This window comes from Dermacentor silvarum, chromosome 11, assembly GCF_013339745.2.
Source record: "Dermacentor silvarum isolate Dsil-2018 chromosome 11, BIME_Dsil_1.4, whole genome shotgun sequence".
Lineage (NCBI taxonomy): Eukaryota > Metazoa > Arthropoda > Arachnida > Ixodida > Ixodidae > Dermacentor > Dermacentor silvarum.
In genome coordinates this window covers 77,209,131-77,234,313 of record NC_051164.1, presented here as the reverse complement: position 1 = coordinate 77,234,313, position 25,183 = coordinate 77,209,131, and the positions used below count along the sequence as shown (strand labels likewise).

At 49.8% G+C, this 25,183-nt stretch overlaps 1 protein-coding gene across 1 annotated transcript in view; it reads left to right on the top strand.

Annotated features, from left to right (window-relative positions):
* LOC119433767 (uncharacterized) overlaps positions 1-16,338 on the top strand; it is a 128,092-nt gene extending 111,754 nt beyond the window's left edge. Inside the window, exon 9 of the mRNA XM_037701015.2 lies at positions 13,930-16,338. Within this exon, the coding sequence (XP_037556943.1) occupies positions 13,930-14,435 (506 nt within the window). The 3' untranslated portion in view covers positions 14,436-16,338. The remainder of the gene's footprint in view (positions 1-13,929) is intronic.
* Positions 16,339-25,183: the final 8,845 nt, after the last annotated feature.

Below are 25,183 nucleotides of genomic sequence, written 5' to 3'. Positions count from 1 at the left end.
TTGTCCGTTTGAATTTTGTCCGTTGAAGATTTAGTTGCACCAATTTTTTTTTTGCGTCCTCGGAATCACGAAAATCGTACTGCTCCCGAACGGAGTGAGAATTTTCAATTCTTCAGCGGGTTTTGTTAAGTTGACAGAATGTGAACTCCACGCAAACACAGTCTACAGGAACGTCAGATATGCGAACATCAACCGTATTTCGTGTCTAGCATACTTGGAAAGCACCTAGCCAACTATTCGAAAAGGTCACCAGCGGCGGCGGCGGACACCATCGCGAACCGAAACGGCTACTGGAATGAGCCCATAACAGCTAGCTTACGCTGTAATATACATGGACCGAGATATCGCTCTGCCACCTACCTTCTAACTAGTTTTACTAAAACAATTTGCACGTATTATTCAGACTTGGCGCACCGGTCGAGTCAGAACTGTTCCAATTCGATGGGGGCGAAATGCGAAAACACTCGTGTACTTATATTTAGGTGCACGTTAAAGAACCCCAGGTGGTCCAAATTTCCGGAGTCTCCCACTACGGCGTGCCTCATCATCAGATCGTGGTTTTGGCACGTAAAACCCCATAATTAAATTTTTTTAAGAACTGTTCCAACCCGTTTTCGGCAGGTTTTAAATATCAGTAGTTTCGCCAGCGCCTCTCATGTATACACCTGGCGTGCATATTTATGCACACAGCGCTTGGTTGGGAATGGGGCGAGGGCGAAGCTCGGGATGAGGCAGCGTCCTGACGCCACGGGGAGATATAAAATGTCGTCTCGATTGAAGTGCGACTGGTGAGCCACGTGGGCGGGCAAGTAGGGCGAGTTGGGCTGCATGCCACGTAGCCTCTTTCGTCAGTTCAAACCCGTGCTCTCGTTTAGCCTGGGCTTTACTGGTTGTGACGAGATTCAGGCTCAACCGCTCTTGATAAGTGGCGCTCGGGCAGAGCGTTTGCCGGGCATCACTGCAAGGCTATAGGTCCGCCTGTGGCCAGCGACACTCCTCTCTCTGTTTTCTTTTGTCTTCTGTCATTCTATTTACGTTTAATTTCCTTTACCCTTTCCCCTGCCCAGGGTGGTCAGCCGGTAGTTAGCGGTGGTCAAGCTCCCTCCCTGCCTCCTTTCAGCCAAACTCCAACTGCTGCGTGCGGGCATAACCGTACTTCCCTGTCTGGCTCCCCCCCAGCGTTAACAGTGCCAATATACAGCAGCCCTACTTTTCTCGATCCGAAGCTCCTGCGTCTCTTGCAGTATAATTGTTGATCTCTGTATGTATACGCCCCGCCCCGCGACATCATTCACAGCCACTAACCTCATCTGCGGGGTCCTGTAATCTCTGCGGTGCAAAAAGGCAATCGCATTTGTACACGCGTTCCCAGCGTACATCCGAGTCTTCTAGTCTTCGCCGAGGCCGTTATCGCAGAAAGGTGTGTTTTCTGGAAAGCAAGCAAGCAAGCAAGCAAGAAAGCAAGAAAGCAAGAAAGCAAGAAAGCAAGAAAGCAAGAAAGCAAGAGAGCAAGAAAGCAAGAAAGAAAGAAAGAAAGACAGGCACGGGATGGCGAGAAAGGAAATCGGCCATTGCCCCCAGGAATGCAGCTTTGGGGGAGGGGGGGGGGGGGGGGGGGCAGCGAAATGGATAGTCAGCGCGCGCGAGAGCGCGCCCATCAGCTCTCATCTGCGAGCGGTTCGTTTTCCTTTTGCCCCCGGAAAGCGCTGTTCATCTCCGGAGAGTACGACACGGCGGGGCGGCTTGTTCCGCCTGCGTCGTCGTCGTAGCCGCCGCGCCAATGTTTTTGCTGCGACCACCGCGCGGTTCGAGCCGTTTTCCGTTGCCAGAAGCCCCTTCTGCTTCCCTGCGGCGACCGCTGTCACGGCCAGAACTGTGCCCAATCGTTCGCCCGCCTCGCTGCGTTCCTGTTTCGTATTTGTCACTTCCGTGCAGCGCACAGTTTCAATATTTTCCTTGCCGCACATTCTTTTGCCGCGTACCCAAACCTCTCCACCCGTCCTCGCTGTATTTTCGCTCGGTTTGCGGGGGCATCGTTACACGACGAGCAGTGTCGTCGCTGCCGGGGCGAGAGTGCGTCGCAAAACGCAGCTATGCCGCTGGCGCGGTCGATGGTTAATTATGCTCCGCCTGGCTGATTCCGCTGTGCTGCGCGAAACACTGTGTGCACCGCGCGGGCTACTTGCGCCGCGCGAAGTAGTTCGGCTTTTGGTTGCAGCGCCGTGACCATTGCAATGCCAGACGGGGAACGGTCGAGCGACCCGTGCCTCCCGGACAGACCGAAGTGCTTTGTGGCTTTCCATAGAATAAAGAAAAAAAAAAAGGCAGAGAAAACGAAAATCTATGTGCGAATCACTAAATGGAAAGTGATGTCAGCGGCTCATTTACTTTAGTATAGTTTCTGAAAAAAAAAATACTTCATTCGTTTTCGCGCTTCACTTTTAGCGAAAACGCTTGTAATGTAATCTCTAAAGAAAATAAACTGAACTGGACTGAACACCGTTAAATGTGGCGTAGTATTCAATATACCTGCAGCAAGAGGCCAAATTTACAAAGTACTTATCTCGTTAGAAAAGTGTCTTTCCTGTCCCGTCTCTTTCTTTCCGTACCTCTTCTGCGCTCCATTTTGCAAGATAAGTTGGGTCAACTAGCCCAACAATTTAATCTTCTGAAGGAATGCTTCTCGTTGTATAGCTTTCGAGGGAAATTAGCACCGAATGATACGCCCGCAAACGGTGGTGGATGAACACTAGCGCTTTTTCATAAATGTTCGCTTGTGTTCGTCCCCACTTTGTTATGGGCGCGTATTTTTTTCAACCGCTTATTTCCCTGACAGTTAGGCACGACCAACTAGCCGAACAGTCCGCCAACCTGCTCGTGATTGTTTGTCATTCACTGACTGTCCTAGGTAATATTGTCATCGGTATCACGTCTGTTGAACCGACCTAGCATAATAATTTCGTTGGAAAACAGGTTCTCACCATCGCTTCGTACCATGCTGTGACGTTTCCTTCTACTTGAAATCGCAACACCAGGACACTGCAAACCACATTTGACATGCCGTTGCCAAAGGTGTCCTATGCCTTCCGGGGATACATTGCACATCCCTCATCGTTAGTGCCATATCACATTCAGCTGCATGTTCCGTTCCTACTGTCTTTTGTCGAAGCTTTGGAAGCCATGGTGTGCGCGACCGGAAATGTCACAGGGAGAGAACGGGGTTTCCCTTAGATTGATTACGCGTTAGCTCCACAAGGGTTGGACTATATAGGACAGCGAAAGAGGCAGACAGTAGTCAAATATGCGTGCTGTCAGTCGTAATCATGTACTCCCAAATAGTCTCATTTGCAGCTAGTCCCAAACCTGCACGCTCTCCCACGGAACATTCGTTGCTCCAGAGCCCACGATGGGGAAATAAACAGTGCTTCTTTCTGCGCTGAGATTCGGTGCATATAGGCTGTATATCGGGTGCATATCGGTGCATATAGGTGCATATCGGGCATTTAGGGAGCCTAAAGGAAGCCTATGCAGTAATCTAGCAGTAGGAGGCTTGCAACGGCCTCTGGAGTCAGATTCTCTCACTCCCCTAAGGAGGAGGAGGAGGAGGAAAGGTAGCGATGCCGACAAGATGCGTATCCGGTTTGCTACCCTACGCAGGAGGAAGGAGGTTAAGCGATGGAAAGAAAGGAAGTGCAAGGAGGCATTACCCCAACAATCGGTCACTGAGCCGAGTCATTCCGAAAAGGGAAGTAACGCCCGCGTCACCTTGTGAGCCTGAGGCTACGCGTAAGGCCGTGGACCAAGAATCATCGTATCGGAAATTGGTCTACGATCTAGCCAATTTGACCCGGTCCAGTGATCGCCGCGTTCGGCTTTATAACGATGACAAAGAAATGCAATACGCGTTGGACTGTTTCTTTAGAGTTGAACGAGTCCGCACGTGGTAGTGTCTGTCATTTCAATCAAAATAAAAGCTATCCCCGACCAGAGACTCACTCGCCAAGGGTCTTCAAAACTGTTCTCTGCCTTATTATAGAAAACACTTAGTCAGGCGTATGCAAAGCACGCACGCACGCACGCACGCACGCACGCAAGAGAAACGAAATAGGGCAACGCACGAATCCTACCGACTCTCTCAGCTTTTTGAAAGGCGGTTCAAAAAACCACAACACGATAGTGCAAGGATAGGCTGGGTCGCGCCTCGCTAAAGACCCTCGAACGACGGCGCAGCCGTGGTTCCCGCCACACTGCATGCAACTAGCGAGAGGGTTAGCGCAAGCTTTAGGGAGACTGCGCGGCGTCCTGCTCTTTCGCAACCGAAGCTAGGTACAGTGGGAGACAAGAAGCAAACTATAGTGGCACCAGAAATTTCGTCAAAGGAAGGGGGAGGGGGGGGGGGGGGTAAATGTAGTGCCAGTGCCGGCTAATGTGTTTTCCGAAGAGGACGTCGATGGAGAGACGCGAAAAGCATTGCCACTGGACAATATGTAGGAAGAAACGAAAAAAAAAAAATAAAAAAGGAGAGGAAATGTGCTTCACATCTCGCGGTCATTGTCTCACGGCAGCGGGGAGCTGAATGGGCGACGACTTTGTGACCGAGTGCGTCGGCCGAGTTTGGAAGCGAGGCCTGGCGACGGACGACGAAAACGTATAAATGGATAACGGAATTGCCATCGTTACCATCGCGGAATGAGAAAAAAAGAAAGAAATGTTGCTGAAATTCCGAGAGAAGTTGTCGGAAATGGGCCTGACTCTCCGGATTGCTATAGCTGTCGACATTTGTGGAATAAATGTGCCTGGGATTTTAAAAGAGCCTATACTTCCTCGCGCGTCAACCTTTCACGTGCGGTTCGTTTTCTCTAACGCTATCGGCCGCTTCGGATAAATTGTTACCGTACCACCTGGGTGCCGGGGAAATTGAGTCTCGTTTACGAAGTTCCCCGCCAGCCGTCGCGGAATTGAAAGCTCTGGTCAAGGGGTCTTTGTAACGCCTCCAATCGAAACCGCAGTTTCTTAGTCTCTGGCATTATTATTACTTTTTTTTTTCACTTACAGTCTTCTCGCGGGAATACTAAACTGTCAGGCTCAGTGTTCCGTGCAACGACTATGTCAGTGTCATTCGCAGTCGACCGAATTAAGCGGTATAAAATGACTCATGCGCATCAGCGGATAAAGTCAATCAACTTTTCACGTCCGAGAAATATTCTTGGCTGGTAACATTTGCTAAAAATATTTTCGTTGTCGCGATCGCGAGGAACCTGTTGTAACACGCCTGGCTTGAGTACGAAGCGTTTTAGTAATGCGGACGTAGAACCGCGAAATCGCATGTTCCCCGTTAGTCGCTCTTCGTGATGGAACAAAGGTTTGTGCACCGTCACCGTTGGCCACCAATATATGTTTAAGTCCTCCGCATTTCACTAAGTTATTTTCGGGAAAACTATTATTTTTTTCAGTTGACTAACCCATTTTTTTGTACATTAATTGTCCCAATCAAGTTGGTGTGCGTACGTCATCGGGGTAATGGTGGTCGCCGAATCGGGGGGCTGCACTTAACGTGTTTTATAAACAGCACGTCGTGCGCTCAAAAAAAGAAAAAGAAAAAAAAAAAAAAAAGCCGAGCTTGTCGGCCCAGGTATCCCGGCCGCATTTTTTCGACATCTTCTGGGAGGTCAGTTTGCATAAGCGCTTTAATCTTCCACACGACATAGCCGGCGACTGCAGACCGTCGTTTGAGTTAAACAGAACCGATCGTGACGCAACGTAATACAAAAGGATGCAAAAGTTGTGAGCCGCACGAATCGGCAACATCTAATGCCCATGACTTCACTTAGGTAATTAGCATTTTGTACACGCTAAACTTACATAGGCGTCAACAACCCAGCTGTCATCTCTACAAAAAGACCTATTCGGGTTCTTTTTCTTCCTGAACTTCCCCTGCAAATGCGTAGTTCGTGCTCTGGGCGCTATTTTGACGTACACGTTGGGTGAATATAACGCACGCAGCGGTGCTGAAGATTGTCGAGGGAGTGAGAGAGAGAATTGGAGTGGGAAAGGCACAGGGCGGTTGACCGGAAGGAATTTTGATTTGCTACCCTGTACTGGGGGAAGGGGAAATGAAAGACGGCAAGAATATAGGAGAGATAAAGGAGTTTCAGACCTGCACAACGGTTTATGTGGGACACCATATAGTGGAGGGCTCCTGATTAATTTTGACCACGTGTAAGGTTCTGTGACATGCACCTAAATTTAAACGCGCGAGTGTTCAATGTTTTTGTTTTTCTTTTTTTTTTATATCGAACTCATTGAAATGTGGCCGCTGCCGGAACCGAACCTGCGACGTCGGGCTCAGAAGGAGAACGCTATGCTCCACTGAGGCATTGCTGTGTGTTTCATCGTCGGTGTGCTTATCAGGAGAGGGAGGTATGATACGTATGAAGAGGAGGGTAACCGAGAGGTAGTTTTGGTTGGCTGCCCTTCACGGGCGGAAGGGTAAGGGGAATAGCAAGACAGAGGGAGCACAGACGAGGTAAACCTCGTATACAGCCCAGCAGTAGCACCGGTGTGAGGCAACGTTTTCAACCTATGTGTATTGGCCCGAGGATGCCAGACACTTCAGCAACGCAGATATGTAGCCTTCTCTGCGGAGTTCCGTTCTCGAAACTCTATATACGCGACGTGTTGACATAGATGAGCTTACATACTTCTATAGATTGAGCAGCTTTGTATATTGATAAGTCTGGGGCTCGCACTGTTCTGGCGAGGCCTGGTCTTCGGTATGTGTGGGTCGTTCTTCAACGCGCCAAGGTTCCATCCATTGCCTCCTCCTTTCCGCTCCCTCGTTGTAAGATAGCCAGCTTTGTGAGGATTGTTTATCAATATTTATTTAATATATATACTATGGAATCGAGGTACCGGCAGGTAGGGTGCGGACCTACGGTTCTGGTTATTCTGGAAATTCTTGCTAATGTCATGCATTTTCTTCCCATGTTATCCTCTCAACTTTCCACATTGACTCTTCACGCATGACTGCTGCGTTATTCTGGTTCTCGCTTGAAGTCGACCATGTGCCAATACCGGCTAGCAGTGGTTATAGTTATGACCATATGCTAGCTTCGGCTGGCATACCTATGCAGTCCAAGTGACCTTTCTGACGCAGTGAAATGCTTTTCGTTGATTCTTTTTTTTACAATGTTATCGTGTAAGGTGCGACTTGAGATTCGCCTAATTTCATTTTTGTTCTAATAGCGTATTAAACGAGGGCGGAGCGTAGAAGAGGCATACACTGCAGCTCTGACTGCAGCTCTGGGGAACAAACAGAAGCAGGAACAAACAGGCGAGTGAACGGTGGAGGAAGACAGACTGCACAAGGAGGCGGCGCGTATACGCGACGAAAAAGAGTAAGCAGAAGAAAAGAAAGCCTCCTTGATTGAGACTTCTCGTGGCTTGTATTATGAGCGGGCATACAAAGCAATCGGCCATCGCTCAACGTCGGCTTTTGTGAGCGGCATTGCCATGCTCGGCGTCTCGAAGAAGCTGCAGAAGAAGGGAGGCACGGCGGTGCCTGGCCAGGCTGCGCCAAGTGCTGTCCGGTGAACTTCGCCATCTCTCTCTCTCTCACCTCTCTCATTCTTCCAAGATTTGTTCCTTTTTGGCGCATTCACCTTTACTTTTTTGTTTCGTTTCGATCACCACTCGCGTGCCTGCAACCCAATCGTTGTAATGGGCTTGGTTCGCTCGGTCGCTCGCTTACTCGCCGTGTAGCCCGCTCACCGCGCCGTGTCGAATATACAACGTCGGCGTTGTTGGCCCGGCCTCCTTCGTCTCCACTGTTTGCGCTTTCGGGAAGCGGCGGCGTCGGTTCCTGTGCCTGTGAGCCGCGTGCGCGCGCGCGCGCCCGTGGTGTGCAGTGTCTGTAGGCGCACCCGAGTGCTCGTCGTGGTTCTCGCCAGACTGTGTCTGTATTCTTTGGACAGCATGAAGGATGGACGCGGCTGAAAGAATAATTCGATTGAAAACCAGGAAACGCGAGGGAAAACAGAACGCGAGCACTTTTTTTGCTTCTGCGCTCGTCGTTTCTGAGGAGATATAGACGCGGATGCGCGCGGTTGAAAGACCAGCGCGTTTTATATAGCGAGAATTGTACGCGCAGTCCCGTCACGGAAGCTTTCCTGCGATTGCACTGTGTGTCTACATGTCGAGGTGGAAGGACGAGGCATGATGTTGCGAGTAAAGGAAGGGCGGGCCCATATGGTATGCGGTTGTCTTGCGGATTGACGTAAGAGGCAGGTTGCTCGGCAGTTGCACGGCAGTTCTCAGACGGATATGGCATAAAACTAATTACCCCTCCATGTCGCAAGTTGTCATACGCTGCCTATAAAGGTGTCAACGTTGCCCAATCAAGGTGGTAGCTAGGACAAATCGTTCTGTGTTTTCTAATGAGTCCACGTAATTCTGGAGTAATTAAATGTAGATTTACTGGGCAGTCAGTCACGTCGAGCTCTGTTTAGCATAAAACTGCATAAATAATAGTCTTAAAACATGTATGCGCAAATTAAGTTTTGGCTGCACGCATTCCGAAAAAGAAAGACATGTTTTTTTTTTTTTTTGTTTTTTTTCGCGATCGCATTCCGTCAAACATGGTACAGTGCCTTCATTGTTATCCGGAACGGTGTTTCACATGCCTGCAGCTTTTACACGGACACATCTTTGTTTTTTTCACACCTCTACGTTGAACGGTATTTAAGTACTCGCATGTGGGACGATAACGGCAGGCATTACCAAACCCGGGAGCATTACCATTGTCATTGAAAATAAAAGTGTATAATCATTTTATTATACCGGTGCTAACATATGGGGCAGGAACTTGGAGGTTAACAAAGAAGCTCGAGATCAAGTTAAGGACCGCACAAAGAGCGATCGAACGAAAAATGTTAGGCCTAACGTTAAGAGCCAGGAAGAGAGCGGCGTGGATCAAAGAGCAAACGGGGATAGCCGATATTCTAATTCGCATCACGAGAAATAAATACAGCTGGGCAGGCCATGTAATGCGTAGGATGCATAACCGGTGGACAATTAGAGTTAAATAATCGGTGCCAAGAGAAAGTAAGCGCAGTCGAGGACGGCAGACAATTAGGTGGGGAGGTGAAATGAGGAAATTTGCAGGTGCAAGTTGGAATCAGCCAGCACAAAACGGCTAATTGGAGATCGCTGGGAGAGGCCTTCGACCTGCATTGGACGTAAACAATAGGCTGGTGATGATGATTGTGCGGGACAATGTCCCGCATACTTAAGGGTGAATCGGATTGAGACTCTCGTTTCAGGCAAGGGGCGAAGGGGGGCAGTTACGAAGCTCCCCCCACTTTTTGAATTTGTTTTCGCGCCTTTATAACTCAGATTTGCATTTATGTTGCCGTGACTGGACTACCACATCTCAGAACTGTCGATAACCGCTCCATAGTCTTCGCAAATGCAACCAACACGAGTATGAAACGCCATCATTTAGCGGGATAAATAGATCGTTTTTTTTTTCTTTTCTTCTTTTTTATGGGCGCACTCTAAAAAAAAAGTTTACACCCTTTGGGTCGTATCTTGTCCTCAAACAATAACCATCGTCTGATTTCCTTGCGTTTCCTTTCTTGGAAACTCGGCGCTGGCTACTTTCCTGCCGAAAATGCTGTGTAATGCCGATAACGCGCAAGCCTTTCGTGACTAGGAAGTACAGGGCTCGCAGCGTTGAAGAAAGGAAATGCGGAGAAGACAGATCACGATTATCGTTTGGGGACAAGATACGACCCAAATGGTGTAAACTTTTTTTAGAGTGTTGTCCCGAATAAAGTGCGTTGAATTTCTGCGAAACTTGGTGGGTCCCAGGGGCTTCAATTCGCGCTCAAATAGTTCTAGCTATTGAGTCTAGTTTACTGTCACACTTGAGACCCCGCGCTTTTCCGGCAAGGGTGAATCCAGTCACTGGGAAAAAAGATGGGAGGAGGAGGGGGGGGGGTATTTATTGAGATATACGGCTGAGGACGTGTTTTCGATGTTTCCCAATTTATTTATTTACAATACTGCCAATCTCTTGCGAGGTCATAGCAGGTGGGACACAGCATCAAGTACAACGAAAAGGCGAAATTAATTACAATACAAAATATTCAAGTGTAACATTACGCAGTGCGGCAGCTTTTTAACATAAGCATTGTATCATCAGTTAAGACGATCCAGTCATCCTAATTAAGTATGTCTATGTTACAACTTTTACACTGAAGCGTCGAACTAGAGCAGCATAACAGGGCAGTACAGATGCAATCATGAATACAATATATGTACACTTGAAGAAACGAAGAAATGAAGAAGAGAACAAAAGAACTCGGAATAAATAAAATCGCCATACATAAAAAAAAGCATTCTGCGTAGGCATAAGTATTACTGGTTGGGTTACAGAGATACCATGCTAAGATATTATTTCTTAGGGGAAAAAAGTAACAGTACTTATTGTAACTGAGATGCTAACAGTGATTTTTCTAATATGGATACAAAACTGTTAATGACTCAGAGTTAGTGATTTATTTGTCTAATTTATTCCATTCCCTAATTATAAGTGGAAAATATGAATATTTAAAGTAACAAAACCTAATGCAAGCAACACAAGTAGAACAATCACGCGGGATGGTTACGCAGCAATAAGTACAACGGGAGTAAAGAGAAGATAATTAGATAGTATGTGGTTGACTATAGATTCTTTCTCAACCCCCCCCCCCCCCCCTTCCCCAGTGCAGGGTAGCCTATCGGGCTCAGCCTGGTTAATCCCCCTGCCTTTCCTTTGTGACTTCTCTCTCTGCGTCTCTCTCTCACAATGCGTCTCGGGAAATTTACTATTTCATTGGGCAACTTATTCCACTTATCTATGGAATCTGGAAACTAGGATTGGTTGAAAGCCTTCGTCGAACAATAGGGGTAATTGCTGTGTGCTTAAATAATTAAATAGCGCCGCTTAATAAAACGCGGTTCGAGTATGAATTTTCGGATGTGAAGGTCTGATTCGATACTGTCTGATGTTTATTCTTCTTGCGTTTATCTTGTTCCTTCATCGGCGTGACCTCAGTATACTCCATTATGATAATCACATTCGGAAAGCTACAACAATAACGACCTACCGCGACAGCCCGCGAAACAGTGCATGAAAATAGCCACATAACGTTTTATTCAGCGGGTAGAGCGCCATATATGCCGGGTATAAGCCAAACGTGACGTCAACCAACCCCGCACGTGACATCCTCGGTGGTGCTCTTAGCAGGAGCACTCGGCATTGCAGTCAGCGGGAGCACCAAAGCTCCTACCGGGCTCCGTTTTTTTTTTCCCCTCATCTTTGTTTGATCTGTACGTGCCTCGTTTTCCCGCTGGTGGTGCGACTAGCCTCATAACTAGCACTAACGACACCGCTGTGCTGACTATGCCGTCCGGCTAGGGGAAACGGCCTCATCTCGAACTCAGCAGGGCGCCGCTATATGAACGCGGTTTTATGATCGCGCGGTTGGTGGGACACCGGTACTGTACGGCCTCCGGCGTTGCAGACCTGTTGGTGCAGGGCACTTAGGGAAAGACGACGAGATGGGACGATAGCCCCACTTGAGGCGATACAACGTATTTGCGCCTAGGCTGTGGGCAATACACCCATGTGCTCAGGGGGGCTCGTTTTCTTAGGCGACGGGTGGCCATCTTTTCTGACCGTACCCCTATCCTCCGCAAACTCTAGACTGGTCCGAGGAACTTCAGGTCCGCTAACGATGACATCATTTGTCTCCTTTATGACTTTTTTTATTATTATTACCATCATACGCATATTTTACGTCTAGTCATTAGGTCAAAGCACTTGTAAGACACTGTAAGAGCGTGTGACAACAGAAGTTCCTCAGGGTTGCGTTTTAGGCCAATGGCGTCGTCTGCAAACAAGAGCAGTGCTTATGTGTGGTATTCTTTTGCTTCCATGCTATAACGCTTTACTCTGAAATGAGAAATCGTCCTATTCAACAGTTATTAGTGCTAAAATTGTCGGTCGTCAGCTATAATGTACTGCGATGGGCGTGTAAACGGTTCCTCGGTTAGTTGTCCCGACAACACTAACTCTACCATGTTTTCTTGGCTTCATAATCTTCAACCAAAGATAAGCACTAATTGTGGAATAATTTATTGGTGCTTTCCCTGCACATTTCAATTTGTAATTCTACACCTTACCAAAGTAGATTGTCTGGTCAGTTCAAGAACCATTTTTAAATGACTATAAGTAAATCGCTAAACTGGTCACTTTGTCACCAATTATATTTGTATTTATTTACATGTTTTGCTTTTTTTTCTACATTGGCCCAACTCTAACGTTATTGCGATGCCCGCGCAAATATATATGTACTGCCTGTACAGTGTTTTGCATATTAGCGTTGTTCGTTTGCTATTGTAGTTTTGTTGCAGAGTGCATTGTAGCGTGACGTTTACGCATACTGTGTAACCACGCTGGAGAATAATTTTTTTTAAAAATCACGAATTAGCAAAGGCTGCTCCGCGCATAGAGGTCGATTGAACAGGCTGTCGGTGACTGCGATCGTGTTTTTTTTTTTTTTTTTTTATCTCCGTCCTTCCTCCCAGTGTCCCCCTCTCCCTCTACGTCGTGTTTCTTCATTGGTCCGAAAAGAAAATAAATGCCTGCGCTGCGTTAAATGTGGTCTCCAGTTCCTTATCGCATTCGCACGTGGCGGCCGCTTTGTCGTAGAATTCTTTTCTTAAAACGGTACTCCCCTTTTGTCACTTAACGTCCATCGCAGTCACCGACAGCCTGTTCAATCGACCTCTGTGTGCGGAGCAGCCTTTGCTAATATGTTCAACTTACATTTGAGGGCACAAAAAGCGCCGCGCGTTAGCCGGCGGTCACGTGGTATTTTTTAAAAATTTCACGCACTTTAAAGAAACACTGGAAAAAAATTCATCAGGGCAGTTATCTTAGATCTTATTAAATAATCTGGTGTTTCTGAACAAGTGCTGCAACTTTTGCATTGAAGATTTTACCCTAGTTAATAATTAAAAAGGTAATTAAGTAATCTTTGTTAATTATCCAGCTTGGCGGATTTGAAAAAAAGATATGACGTGGGGCTTCATACGGCTCAGGACAATACTGCGCCAATACGACACGCTTAGCGCTTTTGTATTTTTAATACTTGGCCCAAGTTAGCTGAAACACCATGTATATTGGAACTTCACGGCTAAACGTGACCCTACATCTTCCACTGTGTTCTTTTTCTTTGTTTTTACCCATGTACGTCGTACTTTTTTCTATTTTCTTTTTCACTGATGCGGCTTAGCTCATATAGAAGTGTGAAATGTAGTAGTAAGCCGTTAATTCAAACACATCGCCCTGATTCTCCAGCTGAATGTAACTATTTTGGAAATCTACAGTGCAGTGCGTATTTACTAAGCTTGAGATCAAAGTCTCATAAGTCGAATACTAGCTGGTGGTGTGGTGATCTCTGTGTGGTGTGTGGTTTGAGTGTATGGCGGCGGGTGACTTTTACACGCCGCTATCTACGCTATGCCAGACAAGGACTGCTAGTGCGATCGATTTGCATATTTGATTGAAAGTAGGAAGGTAGTTCTTGGTTGCCTAGGTTACACCCCGCATGCCTTGTTCTTTTTTTTTTTTTTTTGACACCGTGCATCATGCTGTCGTTGCCGACATACAAGATCATGTGTGCGGTAATGAGGACTAAGGGACTAAGAGGAGAGCTTGTGTTGTGCGTTTGTAGTGTCGTCTCTCAAGTTTCGTACGAAAATGAAATAGCAACTATCCCTTTGCCATCCTATTGCAAAGATAAGGTGTCTTGGTTCAGGTCGTAGTGTTCGTTTTCATTCTTGCATTCATTGTATTCTTAAATCTGTTGCGCTTGACAGATTCCGGTGACACGTGGGATACGACGACGACGGATGCTGGCATTTCCGTGGACCAGGAAGACGGGACAGAGAGCAGCACAAACAAAGCCGGTCCCGTAGCAGCGAGCACCGAGAACTTGCCGACCACACGCGGGCCCGACCAGCGGGCTCCCGAGAGCCCAACGCCTACGACTTTGCTATATGAGCCCACGACGCAGTCAGGGTATCTCCAAACTACAGCCGCTGTCCATTCGCCATCGTCGTCCAGGGCAGTTACAACGTCACTTGCCGTTCCCACGACCAGTGGGATTCGAGGAGGAACGTCCGGTCCCTTCAGCCACAGTAGACCTCACTACAAGTCCGGTAACGTCGCTTCCGACGCATGCGCCCCCTGCGACAAAGGTATCGCCACATGCTACGAACTTGCCTACCGCGGCCTCGACCTACAGCGTGAGTTCAAGTTCTTCTTGGCGGGAAATAGACCCTACCACTACTGCCATTCCTACTACGTCACATCTTATTACTAGCAGCTCGCCAAAGCCGTCAACGGCGAGCGAAAGCAGAAAACCTCATGCGGCCACCGCAAGCCCCGCGTTCCCGGCCAGTACGTCAAGAACTACATCAGGGACAGTGTCGGGCACACGAGTGCCTACACCGACGCGGCAACCACCCACAACTTCCGCTGGGCTTCGTCCAACCACCTGGCTTCGTCCAACCACTTGGCCAAGTGTTTACCCAAGCGTTGACGGCAATACGGTGGGACCGGATGTTACGTCAGTAAAACCCTCAGGAGGCAAAGCGACCACAGCGGCGCCGTACACGAGAAGTCGCACTACTACGTGGCGCGCATTCACGCAAATGAGAACAGAAGCCGCCAAGCCTACAACGCTTCGGCTACCGCAAAGAACAGCGGCTACTCGTCCAACTACCCGCCTCTATGTCGCAGTGAACAGGACAATAGCATACAGCACTGCGTCGCCAAGACTGTTCTCAAGTGGTCCCACTACTAAAGGCCCTGCAACGAGAGCGGTCTCGATCACCGAGACGACTGCATCAACACCCTTGACAAAGCCGACCAAGCCGAGGAAGAAGGCCACAGAAATGTACACGAAGCCCGCCAAGTGGACGCGAAAGCCAACGGGTAAGCCGGAAGCTTTCACAACTTCGCTTCCCCACGTCCGCACTTCTACACCCTCTTACTCAAGCACGTCGACTTCTAAACCAACGATATCAAGGCAACCGACTTCAGGTACACCGACTTCCAACCGCCCCTATTCGAGCCGTCTTCCGCAGCCATCTTCTCACACTCCCAAATTCGCGCCGACGGAGGAGAGCAACCACGTGATGAAACCCGTCACGAAGCCGTCTGGGGCCTCGTCCACGTCCAGCCCCCGGTCGAGAAACGACGAAGGCAACGACGTCATGCTGAACGACATGTCGGGAATGCCGGTGCTTCAGGAGAAGCACTCGGCAGCCGCGCCACTTACCGGGTCAGCCTGGAGCGTCCCGGCCCTTCTCATCGCCGCTGGCGTCTTAGTCACTGTCTTGTTAGTAGCCACGGCGCTGTACCGATGCCGTCGACGATACAGGGAAAACGCGGATGATTCCGAAATGAAGCCCCTGTCCAAGTACGCGGATGTAGATGCCGGCGAAACTTCCTCTTGAGCACGCCTGCTCTGGTCACTGTGAGCTTTAGCGTGAAGAAGTATTGGCCGCACGTGGCGTTTTGTCGAAACCTGAGCGACAGTCTCCTGAGCGACCGTCTGAGCGAGCGTCGCGACATCCTCCGACAGAATGTCGTACCCCCCCCGCTGTTTGAACCGCTGCATAAAGATGTGAATTATTGAAATTGAAAATCAGACTGCCCCATATAGTGAGCGCTCTTAAGCTCGCCTTAGTACCGGACACTGCAAGTGAGAAAGAGTTTCCGTGATTCAGGCGAATGAAATGAATGGCTTGTTTGGCAATCTGCCGCCAGGTAGATATTGCGTGCAAGTACGTTCTTGGCAAGTAGGAGCAAGAGGAAACGTAAAGCTTTCCGACTTGGCTCATGACGTCTCAGCGATCAACAATTCCGTGCAGCGCAACCTTAGTGCTAAACAACCAACACTGACTGCGCGGTATATCTCTGTTCTTCCTTCTGAATCATGACTTTGATCCACTTCCGCGCTATGTGAAGTCGTCTTGTCACTTGGGCGCTTTATAGCATGCTGCATGAATCTCGGTGCTCACAAGTTAGCTTTAACGTCCCGAATCCATGGTGGAATCAAAGCAATCTGCCTCCATCTCGGCGACATCACTTACGCTCGTTAGGGTGGTCGTCGTCGTCGCCAAATGCGGAGACATGAGTCTTCGAGACACGTTTCTTGCTACTGGAAGGGGCATGTTCAGTCTTCATAATAAAGGTAACAACGTTGTTATATAACTGTCTATACTTGTTTTTCGAAAGACTTTCATCAATAGCCGCCCCACAATTTGTCAGAACAGGTAGGTGGTGGGCTTCTTTCCTTCCAAGCGGCCTGAACGAACTTTTACGGTAGTTCAGCGTATTCTATATCTTGGGCGGGTATTGTGCTTGCTCTAGATGTATTGTAATTTGTGTAACTTGCTTTTTTTCGTTCTCCAGGACGAGGTAGCAAACCCGACACTCCCGTGTAGATAACCTCCTTGCATTTACCTTTATTTAATTTTTTTTCCCGCTCGCTCATTTTCTGATGTGCGAGAAATCAGCAGTCTGCAGCGAAAGAGGGATCTCATCCAAGTAAGAAAATGAGATTCGTACAACGTGTTTTCTTGCTGTTATTTAAGAAAAAGCTTCACGTTGGGCACTGTCAAGTCAGGTGCATTACCAAGGCGGACATGCTCTCGTCATGGAACCGCTAAATGGTTTTGATCAAAACTAATCGAATAAAAAATATCGCAGCGATATTTTTTATAACTGATAACTGATAGTTAAGGAAATTAGGGGTTCGAAATATATGTGAAAATGAATAGTCAATTGTGCAAAATATTAAGTATTCCCAAATAGTAAATAGATTGGTTTGGCTTCGACGATTTCCCACGAAAGTTTTTTTGCATTTCGAGTGCACTTCAATTGGTAAAATCCGAGAGGTCCCTGCGCTATAGCTTCTTATTTGCTAAGAAAAAATAAATACCACGCCGCGCATTTCAATAACTCGTTTTGCAGCCCTCCACTGGAGCGACGTACCGCCTATCCACAGTAAGTATCGAAGAGTGATGGCGAAGTCCTTACTTTATGCGTGTCTGTTTTATGCTGTGTTGTCGCTGAAGCTGTGACTAGCTAATGACACGGTTCTCTTATTAATGATGAAGAACCAGTACACGAACTGAGCACGCGTCCTCCGATGGTAAGTCAAGTGTGGCGAGGTCATGTTGCTTCCACTGGGTGCACGAGCGCGCGACGCAAAATGAGCGCTAACTTAATAGCAAATGCGTATCATGAGATTAGTTAGCAAAGAAGAAAGGCAGGGAGCTGATGTTTTGAAAAAGTTTTGCTGCGTAATACTTGCAGCCAAGATCTTTTTCGTTTCCTCGCTCCATTTGAACAAGTTTGCTTCCTGCATATATATATATATATATATATATATATATTATATATATATATATAAACAGCGCATCTCATTGGATGGCAGGTAGTGTGCAAAATTGATTTCGAAACGCAGTCGGCTGCATCATATCCCCCCCCCCCCCCCCCCTATAGCGATGGGAATATAGCAAGTTTTTGTTCGCTGAGCAGAAGGCACGGGAGTTACTGCGACTAGCATGACTAATTTCGAAGTTATGTTGCCATCATCCACGATGCACTTATTGCGCACGAATGCACAAATTGTCGAAATCAATCTACTGCTACAGACTAGCTCCTTGCTGCAAACTGAAGTTTCTCGCGTGCAATCGCTTACTGACACCCTACAGAGTGAAGTGTACCATCGGATACCTCCAATGAAGTCGGCGACTTATGCGAAGGCAATTCACTTTTCCCGTATGGCTAGCCAACCTCCCTGCCTTTCCTTCCTTTCACCTGAAAACCTTTCCTGATTCAGGACCTTTCCTCTGAAAAAGGTCCTGAATCAATCTATCGATCGGTGAGTGAATCAATCAATCTCGTCTCAGAATTTTGCTTCCGCACGTCCGCTAAATCGCTGTTGGCGCCCGTCGAAGGGAACGCCGTTCTTCGTACGCGTTGTTTCTTGCGCTCCAGCGACTGCTTCCCCAGAAACAGCGGAAGCCGGGTACATTCTCCGCATTCTCCTTTGCGCGCCTCATTGGTTCGGCGGCAGGCGGCGAAAGACGGATGGCAATACGACGAGCTTTCATAATGTGCAACTGCTGGGCGCGCACCCGCGCAGCGTAGAAGGGAACGACAGACAAAAAGAAGCAAGCCGCGCTGCCCGTACGGTTTCGTAGCGTGCACAGCCACCATCGCGGTCGCGCCACACATCGTCGTCGGCAATAATGAAAACGCCGTGACTAATGGTTCTTTTGGCACGATCCCTCTCGGCATTTCTTTCTTTTCGCTTCCAAGTTGTGCGTCCATACTCTGGCTGGGCTCTTTGATTGGCCGGCATATACGCTCCCCTTCCACACTAATCCAACCATCCTAAACACCGTCCCCTGGTCACCTCTCGTGCCTTTCCGAGCGATGTTCGCAGAGTAACAACGGCACTGGCAGAGCAGGCAGGCTACGTTGAGCAGGCTCGTGCGCGGAATATTGCCAGAACGGCGCAAAACTGCGGCCCGAACTTGCAGCGTTCCCATTCTCCCCCACGTTTTGTAACGCGGCAGGAGGGGTGATATTTTCCGGGCGCCTCCATTCTCCATCAAGAAACAGGCTGTGTGTGTGTGTGTGTGTGTGTGTGTGTGTGTGTGTGTGTGTGTGTGTGTGTGTGTGTGCGTGCGTGCGTGCGCGCGCGCGCGCACGCCTGCACTTCTGTACGAAGCAAAGAAGACAGCTGGAGGCAACAGAAGCGCACTTGGGAGGTGCAAAGCGAGACTTTTCAAACTGCAATAAAAGAATGAGCTGCGCCAACCTATGAGCGCCTATGAGTGCGTTGTCAGTGTGTTCCTTGGCATGCCGCAACGATAGGTCACGATAACGACCGAGCTCAATGTCGGGCGATGAGGTCGGGGTGATTTTCACATGCATGGGCGGGGGTCGATTAGTGATGCAGTCGGGGCGATTTTCACGTGTATGGGGGGGGGGCGATTAGCGACGAGGTCCGGTCACTTCTCACGTGTATGTGAGGGGGGGGGGGGCGGTTCATTAGCGATGAGGTCGGGGCGATTTTCACGTGTATGTGGGGGGCGGGGGTCGAGTAGCGACGAGGTCCGGTCGCTTTTCACGCGTATATGGGGGGGGGGGGGTCGATTAGCGACGACGTCGGGTCACTTTTCACATGCATGTCGGGGGGGGGGGGGGTCGATTAGGGACGAGGTCGGGTCACTTTTCACATGCATGTCGGGGGGGGGGGGGGGGGTTGATTAGCGACGAGGTCGCGTCACCTTTCACGTGTATGGGGGGGGGGGTCGATTAGCGACGAGGTCGGGTCACTTTTCACATGTATGCGGGGAGGGGGGTTGATTAGCGACGAGGTCGGGTCACTTTTCACGTGTATGGGGGGGGGGGGGTCGATTAGCGACGAGGTCGGGTCACTTTTCCCATGTATGTGTGGGGGGGGGGGATCGATTAGTGACGAGGTCGGGGCGATTTTCACGTGTATGGGGGGGGGGGGGGTCGATTAGCGACGAGGTTGGGTCACTTTTCACGTGTATGGGGGGGGGGGGGTCGATTAGCGACGAGGTCGGGTCACTTTTCACATGTGTGGGGGGGGGGGGTCGATTAGCGACGAGGTCGGGTCACTTTTCACGTGTATGTGGGGGGGGGGGGTCGATTAGCGACGAGGTCGGGTCACTTTTCACGTGTATGGGGGGGGGGGGGGGGGGTCGATTAGCGACGAGGTCGGGTCACTTTTCACGTGTATGTGGGGGGGGGGGGGGGTTGATTAGCGACGAGGTCGGGTCACTTTTCACGTGCATGGGGGGGGGGGGGTCGATTAGCGACGAGGTCGGGTCACTTTTCACGTGTATGGGGGGGGGGGGGGTCGATTAGCGACGAGGTCGGGTCACTTTTCACATGTATGTGGGGGGGGGGGGGGGGGGTCGATTAGCGACGAGGTCGCGTCACTTTTCACGTGTATGTGGGGGGGGGTCGATTAGCGACGAGGTCGGGTCACTTTTCACGTGTATGGGGGGGGGGGGTTGATTAGTGACGAGGTCGGGGCGATTTTCACGTGTATGTGGGGGGGGGGTTGATTAGCGACGAGGTCGAGTCACTTTTCACGTGTATGGGGGGGGGGGGGTCGATTAGCGACGAGGTCAGGTCACTTTTCACATGTATGTGTGGGGGGGGGGGGGGGTCGATTAGCGACGAGGGTCGCGTCACTTTTCACGTGTATGTGGGGGGGGGTCGATTAGCGACGAGGTCGGGTCACTTTTCACGTGTATGGGGGGGGGGTCGATTAGCGACGAGGTCGGGTCACTTTTCACATGTATGTGTGGGGGGGGGGGGGGGTCGATTAGCGACGAGGTCGCGTCACTTTTCACGTGTATGTGGGGGGGGGTCGATTAGCGACGAGGTCGAGTCACTTTTCACGTGTATGGGGGGGGGGGGTCGATTAGCGACGAGGTCGGGTCACTTTTCACATGTATGTGTGGGGGGGGGGGGGTCGATTAGCGACGAGGGTCGCGTCACTTTTCACGTGTATGGGGGGGGGGGGGGTTGATTAGTGATGAGGTCGGGGCGATTTTCACGTGTATGTGGGGGGGGGGGGTTGATTAGCGACGAGGTCGGGTCACTTTTCACGTGTATGGGGGGGGGGGGTCGATTAGCGACGAGGTCAGGTCACTTTTCACATGTGGGGGGGGGATCCATTAGCGACGAGGTCGGGTCACTTTTCACATGCATGTCGGGGGGGGGGGGGGTTGATTAGCGACGAGGTCCAGTCACTTTTCACGTGTATGGGGGGGGGGGGTCGATTAGCGACGAGGTCGGGTCACTTTTCACATGCATGTCGGGGGGGGGGTTGATTAGCGACGAGGTCCGGTCACTTTTCACGTGTATGGGGGGGGGGTCGATTAGCGACGAGTCCGGTCACTTTTCACATGTGGGGGGGGGGAGGGGGGGTCGATTAGCGACGAGGTCGGGTCACTTTTCACATGCATGTGGGGGGGGGGGGGGTTGATTAGTGACGAGGTCGGGTCACTTTTCACGTGTATGGGGGGGGGGGGTCGATTAGCGACGAGGTCGGGTCACTTTTCACATGCATGTGGGGGGGGGGGGGGGGTTGATTAGCGATGAGGTCGGGTCACTTTTCACATGCATGTCGGGGGGGGGGGGGGTTGATTAGCGACGAGGTCCGGTCACTTTTCACGTGTATGTCGGGGGGGGGGGTTTATTAACCCCCCCCCCCCCCCCGCATGGGGGGTTTATTAGCGACGGGGACGAGATAGGGGCGATTTTAACGTGTACTGGACAGGATTATTAGACGAGGTCGGGGTAGTTTTCAGGACTTCTCCTTACCTTGAAACAGTATTTGTGCATTTTCACGTAACCGCTGCTGTGGCGTTAGGTGAGGTGCTCACGCAAGGCGCCCTTGCACGTGTCAAAAGAGCAACAGGTATCCACCCTCTCGGATACCCGGGGGACAGCGAGGAGAAATAGTGTGCACCATGGCACACAACTTCGCCTTGTCCACCACATTCCGGCGGCCGAGTGTACAGCCGGGTCTCGGAAATCGCCCGGAACACGACCTGCCTGGAGACCTGCATGCCAGTACTAGCGTGCAGGTCTCCGCTAAGCTAGTCTTAAGCGGTCGTTCGAGTTTTTTTTTATGGTTTTTTTTAATGGATCGAATTTGTTAATGCAATTTAAAACCAATTATTTTGAATGCAATTTAAATCCAATCATGCAATCCCGGTGCCAGGCAACTCACAATTGCCGGCACCGGGAATCGAACCACCGCCGTTGGGATTACGAGCTGAACAACTAAACCACTCGGCCACCGGAACGGCACAGATAGCATAGGAAACGGGGCGACCAGTAGCTTGAGCAGCTCGGCTGTTATCGCGGCCTATCTTTGTGGCGTGGAAAGGGACGCAATGATGCGACGCGTCCACGTGATTTCGGAACACTGCCGTCGTTGAGGATAGGGACTTCTTTAGGCGAAGTTCCTGACCGTACTCGTTACGGTCATGAGCTCACGTACTGATGAGCTCGAATAATCATTATTCAATCCTCATTGGATAATAATCGTGACCTCGGTCTTCGACCTCGTGCTCGCTGCTTTCGCGGGACATGAGGGCTTCGAGAGCTTGAAATAGTTCTGCGACGCCGTAGCGTTGAGTTGTCCACGCCGCCTCCACACCTGGACGGGATGGCATAATAAAACACTGTCACTCGATGGACTGCCATTCCACCAACAGGGAGGTTAATGAGATCCCATTCTGGCGGAATTCGGGACCTCAAATGCGCACGTGTGTGCACGCTCAAGACGTAGACCACATCGGCATTGTCCGCTAACGGCCGATGGTTACTTCAACTCTTCGGTGGGCGCTTCCGTCGTCTGTATGTCCTCGGGAACAGTGGACGCGCGTGATGTAATTCGCAATACTGCGCAGCGAAATGGCTTCTGGTAACTGCAGCGGCGCGTGCATCCAGATATGCACAGTGACAAAACGAAGTGGGCGAACCGTCACGCTTTGTTGCGAGCTATACAGAAACTACGCCGCGACTGGAATGCTTCTTGCATAGCCTAGTACGAGTACGGCGTTGAAAACCGCGCGTCTTGGATGTTTCCACCGTTCTCGAATAATGGAAACATTGTTACACGGTCGTCGTAACAAACTAGCAAGGAGTATCGAACTCTTTCCGTTGCCAAGTCTGTTGCCGCACCACACATTTGCGACAGAACAAAGAAACTCGCAAACCACACGTAATCGCGATGTCGACCCAAACGGAAGTTTACGCCCAGAACCCACGCGCGGATAACAGTCGACTTCGTCTCGCCGGTGTCGTGGCGCGCAAGAGCCTTACCGACAGAACAAACCCGTCTATCGTGGTTGTCCTTTTCACTCCTGTTTAGAAGTGCACTTCAAAGGAAACCTGGCAGTGGAGCTGCTCCCGTTGCTCTCTCCTGGCAGCGGGTGTCTACATATACGTAAATGACGCTTCGCCGATTTCACCTCACCTTCTTTCCCTTGGGGCTTTTCTTTCTCCGAACTTCAGCCACTTGCTGCGCAATCTAGCGAGCTTTTCTCTTTTCGCTGCGTAGATTTATTCGGATCCTCGATGCGTGGCGTTTTCCCTTCCATCAATTTGCTACATCGCTCCAACGTAGTTCGCACGTTTTCATTTCTTTCATTGCAGGCTGTAGAGCATTGTTCCGCGAATTTCCAATTCCAAGAGGCCGAAATACGCGCCTGTGGGCGCTTTTTCAACCCCTTGGCAGTCGAGTCGTTTTCACGGGCCGTATTTACATGACGTCAGCCCGTCGCCACCAAACGCTTCCCCGACGAACAAATGCGGCCATTCGTCCACTTCGCACAGTTCTGTGCAGCGATATGGAAGCCTCTTCTGCTAGGAAATCGGCGATTGCAATACTGGTTCAGCTCTCAACGGCTGCAGGGCATGGCGCTTGGTATAGGTGTTCCGAGACAGGAGACAGCGATGTGGGTAATAAAGCAAACGGGGGCCAAATTCTAGTTGGCATTAAGAGAGGAAATGAGCTGGGCAGGCCATGTAATGCGTAGACGAAGATAACCTGCGGTCCATTAAAGATCGGGTCAGCTGGGGCAAGACTGGGGTCATGGGAGATCGCTGGGCGATGCCTTCACCCTGCAGTGGGCATAATAATAATGATGCTAATTGGCTCGCTACGAGCGCTTGGAAATTTATACATATAAGGTGTAATAAACGTCAGAAGAATTTTCGAAGCAAGCACTGCGACTATAGACAAACCCATGTACTATCATTCCCATATAGGCTGAACGATCGCACCGTTCCCTCTGGTATAGTTTCTGTATAGGAAACTGCACGAGCCACCATACTAATGGGGATGCTGTTGGTTGAACGCGAGCTGCTTCGGACAAAATTCATCTAGGCTGTATTAACACTTCCAGACTCAGCTGCGACCGTGCGACAAGCAAATATCGGGATACTGTGAAGCAAGCAGATATATGGTTAGACTAGCTTGATCAAAAAAACAGCGGTGGATCTCCTAACGAGCGAATGCACACGCGTAAAGAACAAACGCCGAATTCCTCATTTACGTAATCACAGGCAAACCAACGTTACTGTTATCTTTCCCCCATAATGTTTGAGCGCGTATTCATCAACATCAAAGTGCTCCTGGCGTAAAGCAGCTGCCAGCTGACCTTGCGAACAGAGAATACGTGAATTAAATGTTATTAGTGGTGCGGCACAGGCGTACAACGATCAGAACTTAATGCACGATACGGATGCCTATACTGACCTGTTCCAAGCGAAAGAAAGGCAGCGTAATCTTTTAGCAGGCCATAAGAGTCCTCGGGAAACCTTGCACTAGAATTTTCTTAACAGTACCCATAGGAATGTGCCGCTGGATAAGTATACCACTGGTTACGTCATCACGCCGCTGGGTGTGTGCCATTGTCGTCGTCATCCGATCATCATCATACGGTCACCGTGACGGCATTCTTTCTAGGTCATTACGTTGTACAATCCTTGACATTTCAGAATCGCATTGTCGTGATACTGCCTTCGGCTGCCCCGATGAATGCTTAAAGAAGTCACACTCGTAGCCGTCCTGCGATTTTTTTTTTTATTTCCCGCTAGTTGGAGCCGATGCCAAGGCCTTGTGTCTGGTTCAATACACGCGCGAAAGCCAAGCACGTCAGTCGTGCACGCGTCATTTGCGTCCACGAAAACGACCGATGCGAAAAAGAACAAAATACGTACCGTGGCTTCATAATCGCTGGTTTGTTGTAGCTGTTGGGAGGACCTGTGAGCTGAGTTTATTATGCCATTTCGTGAGTGAGGGGGACAGAATTGAGATGAGGATGGCAGCTCGGTCAACATGAAGAATAACGTCTGGTTTGCTACCCCATACTGGTGGGAACGATGATGGAAGAGATAATTATGGGGAAGAAAATATAAACAGCCCAGTAGTGCCTTCGACGCACGCTGATGTGACGGTCGTATAGACAGGCATTCCAGGATCCC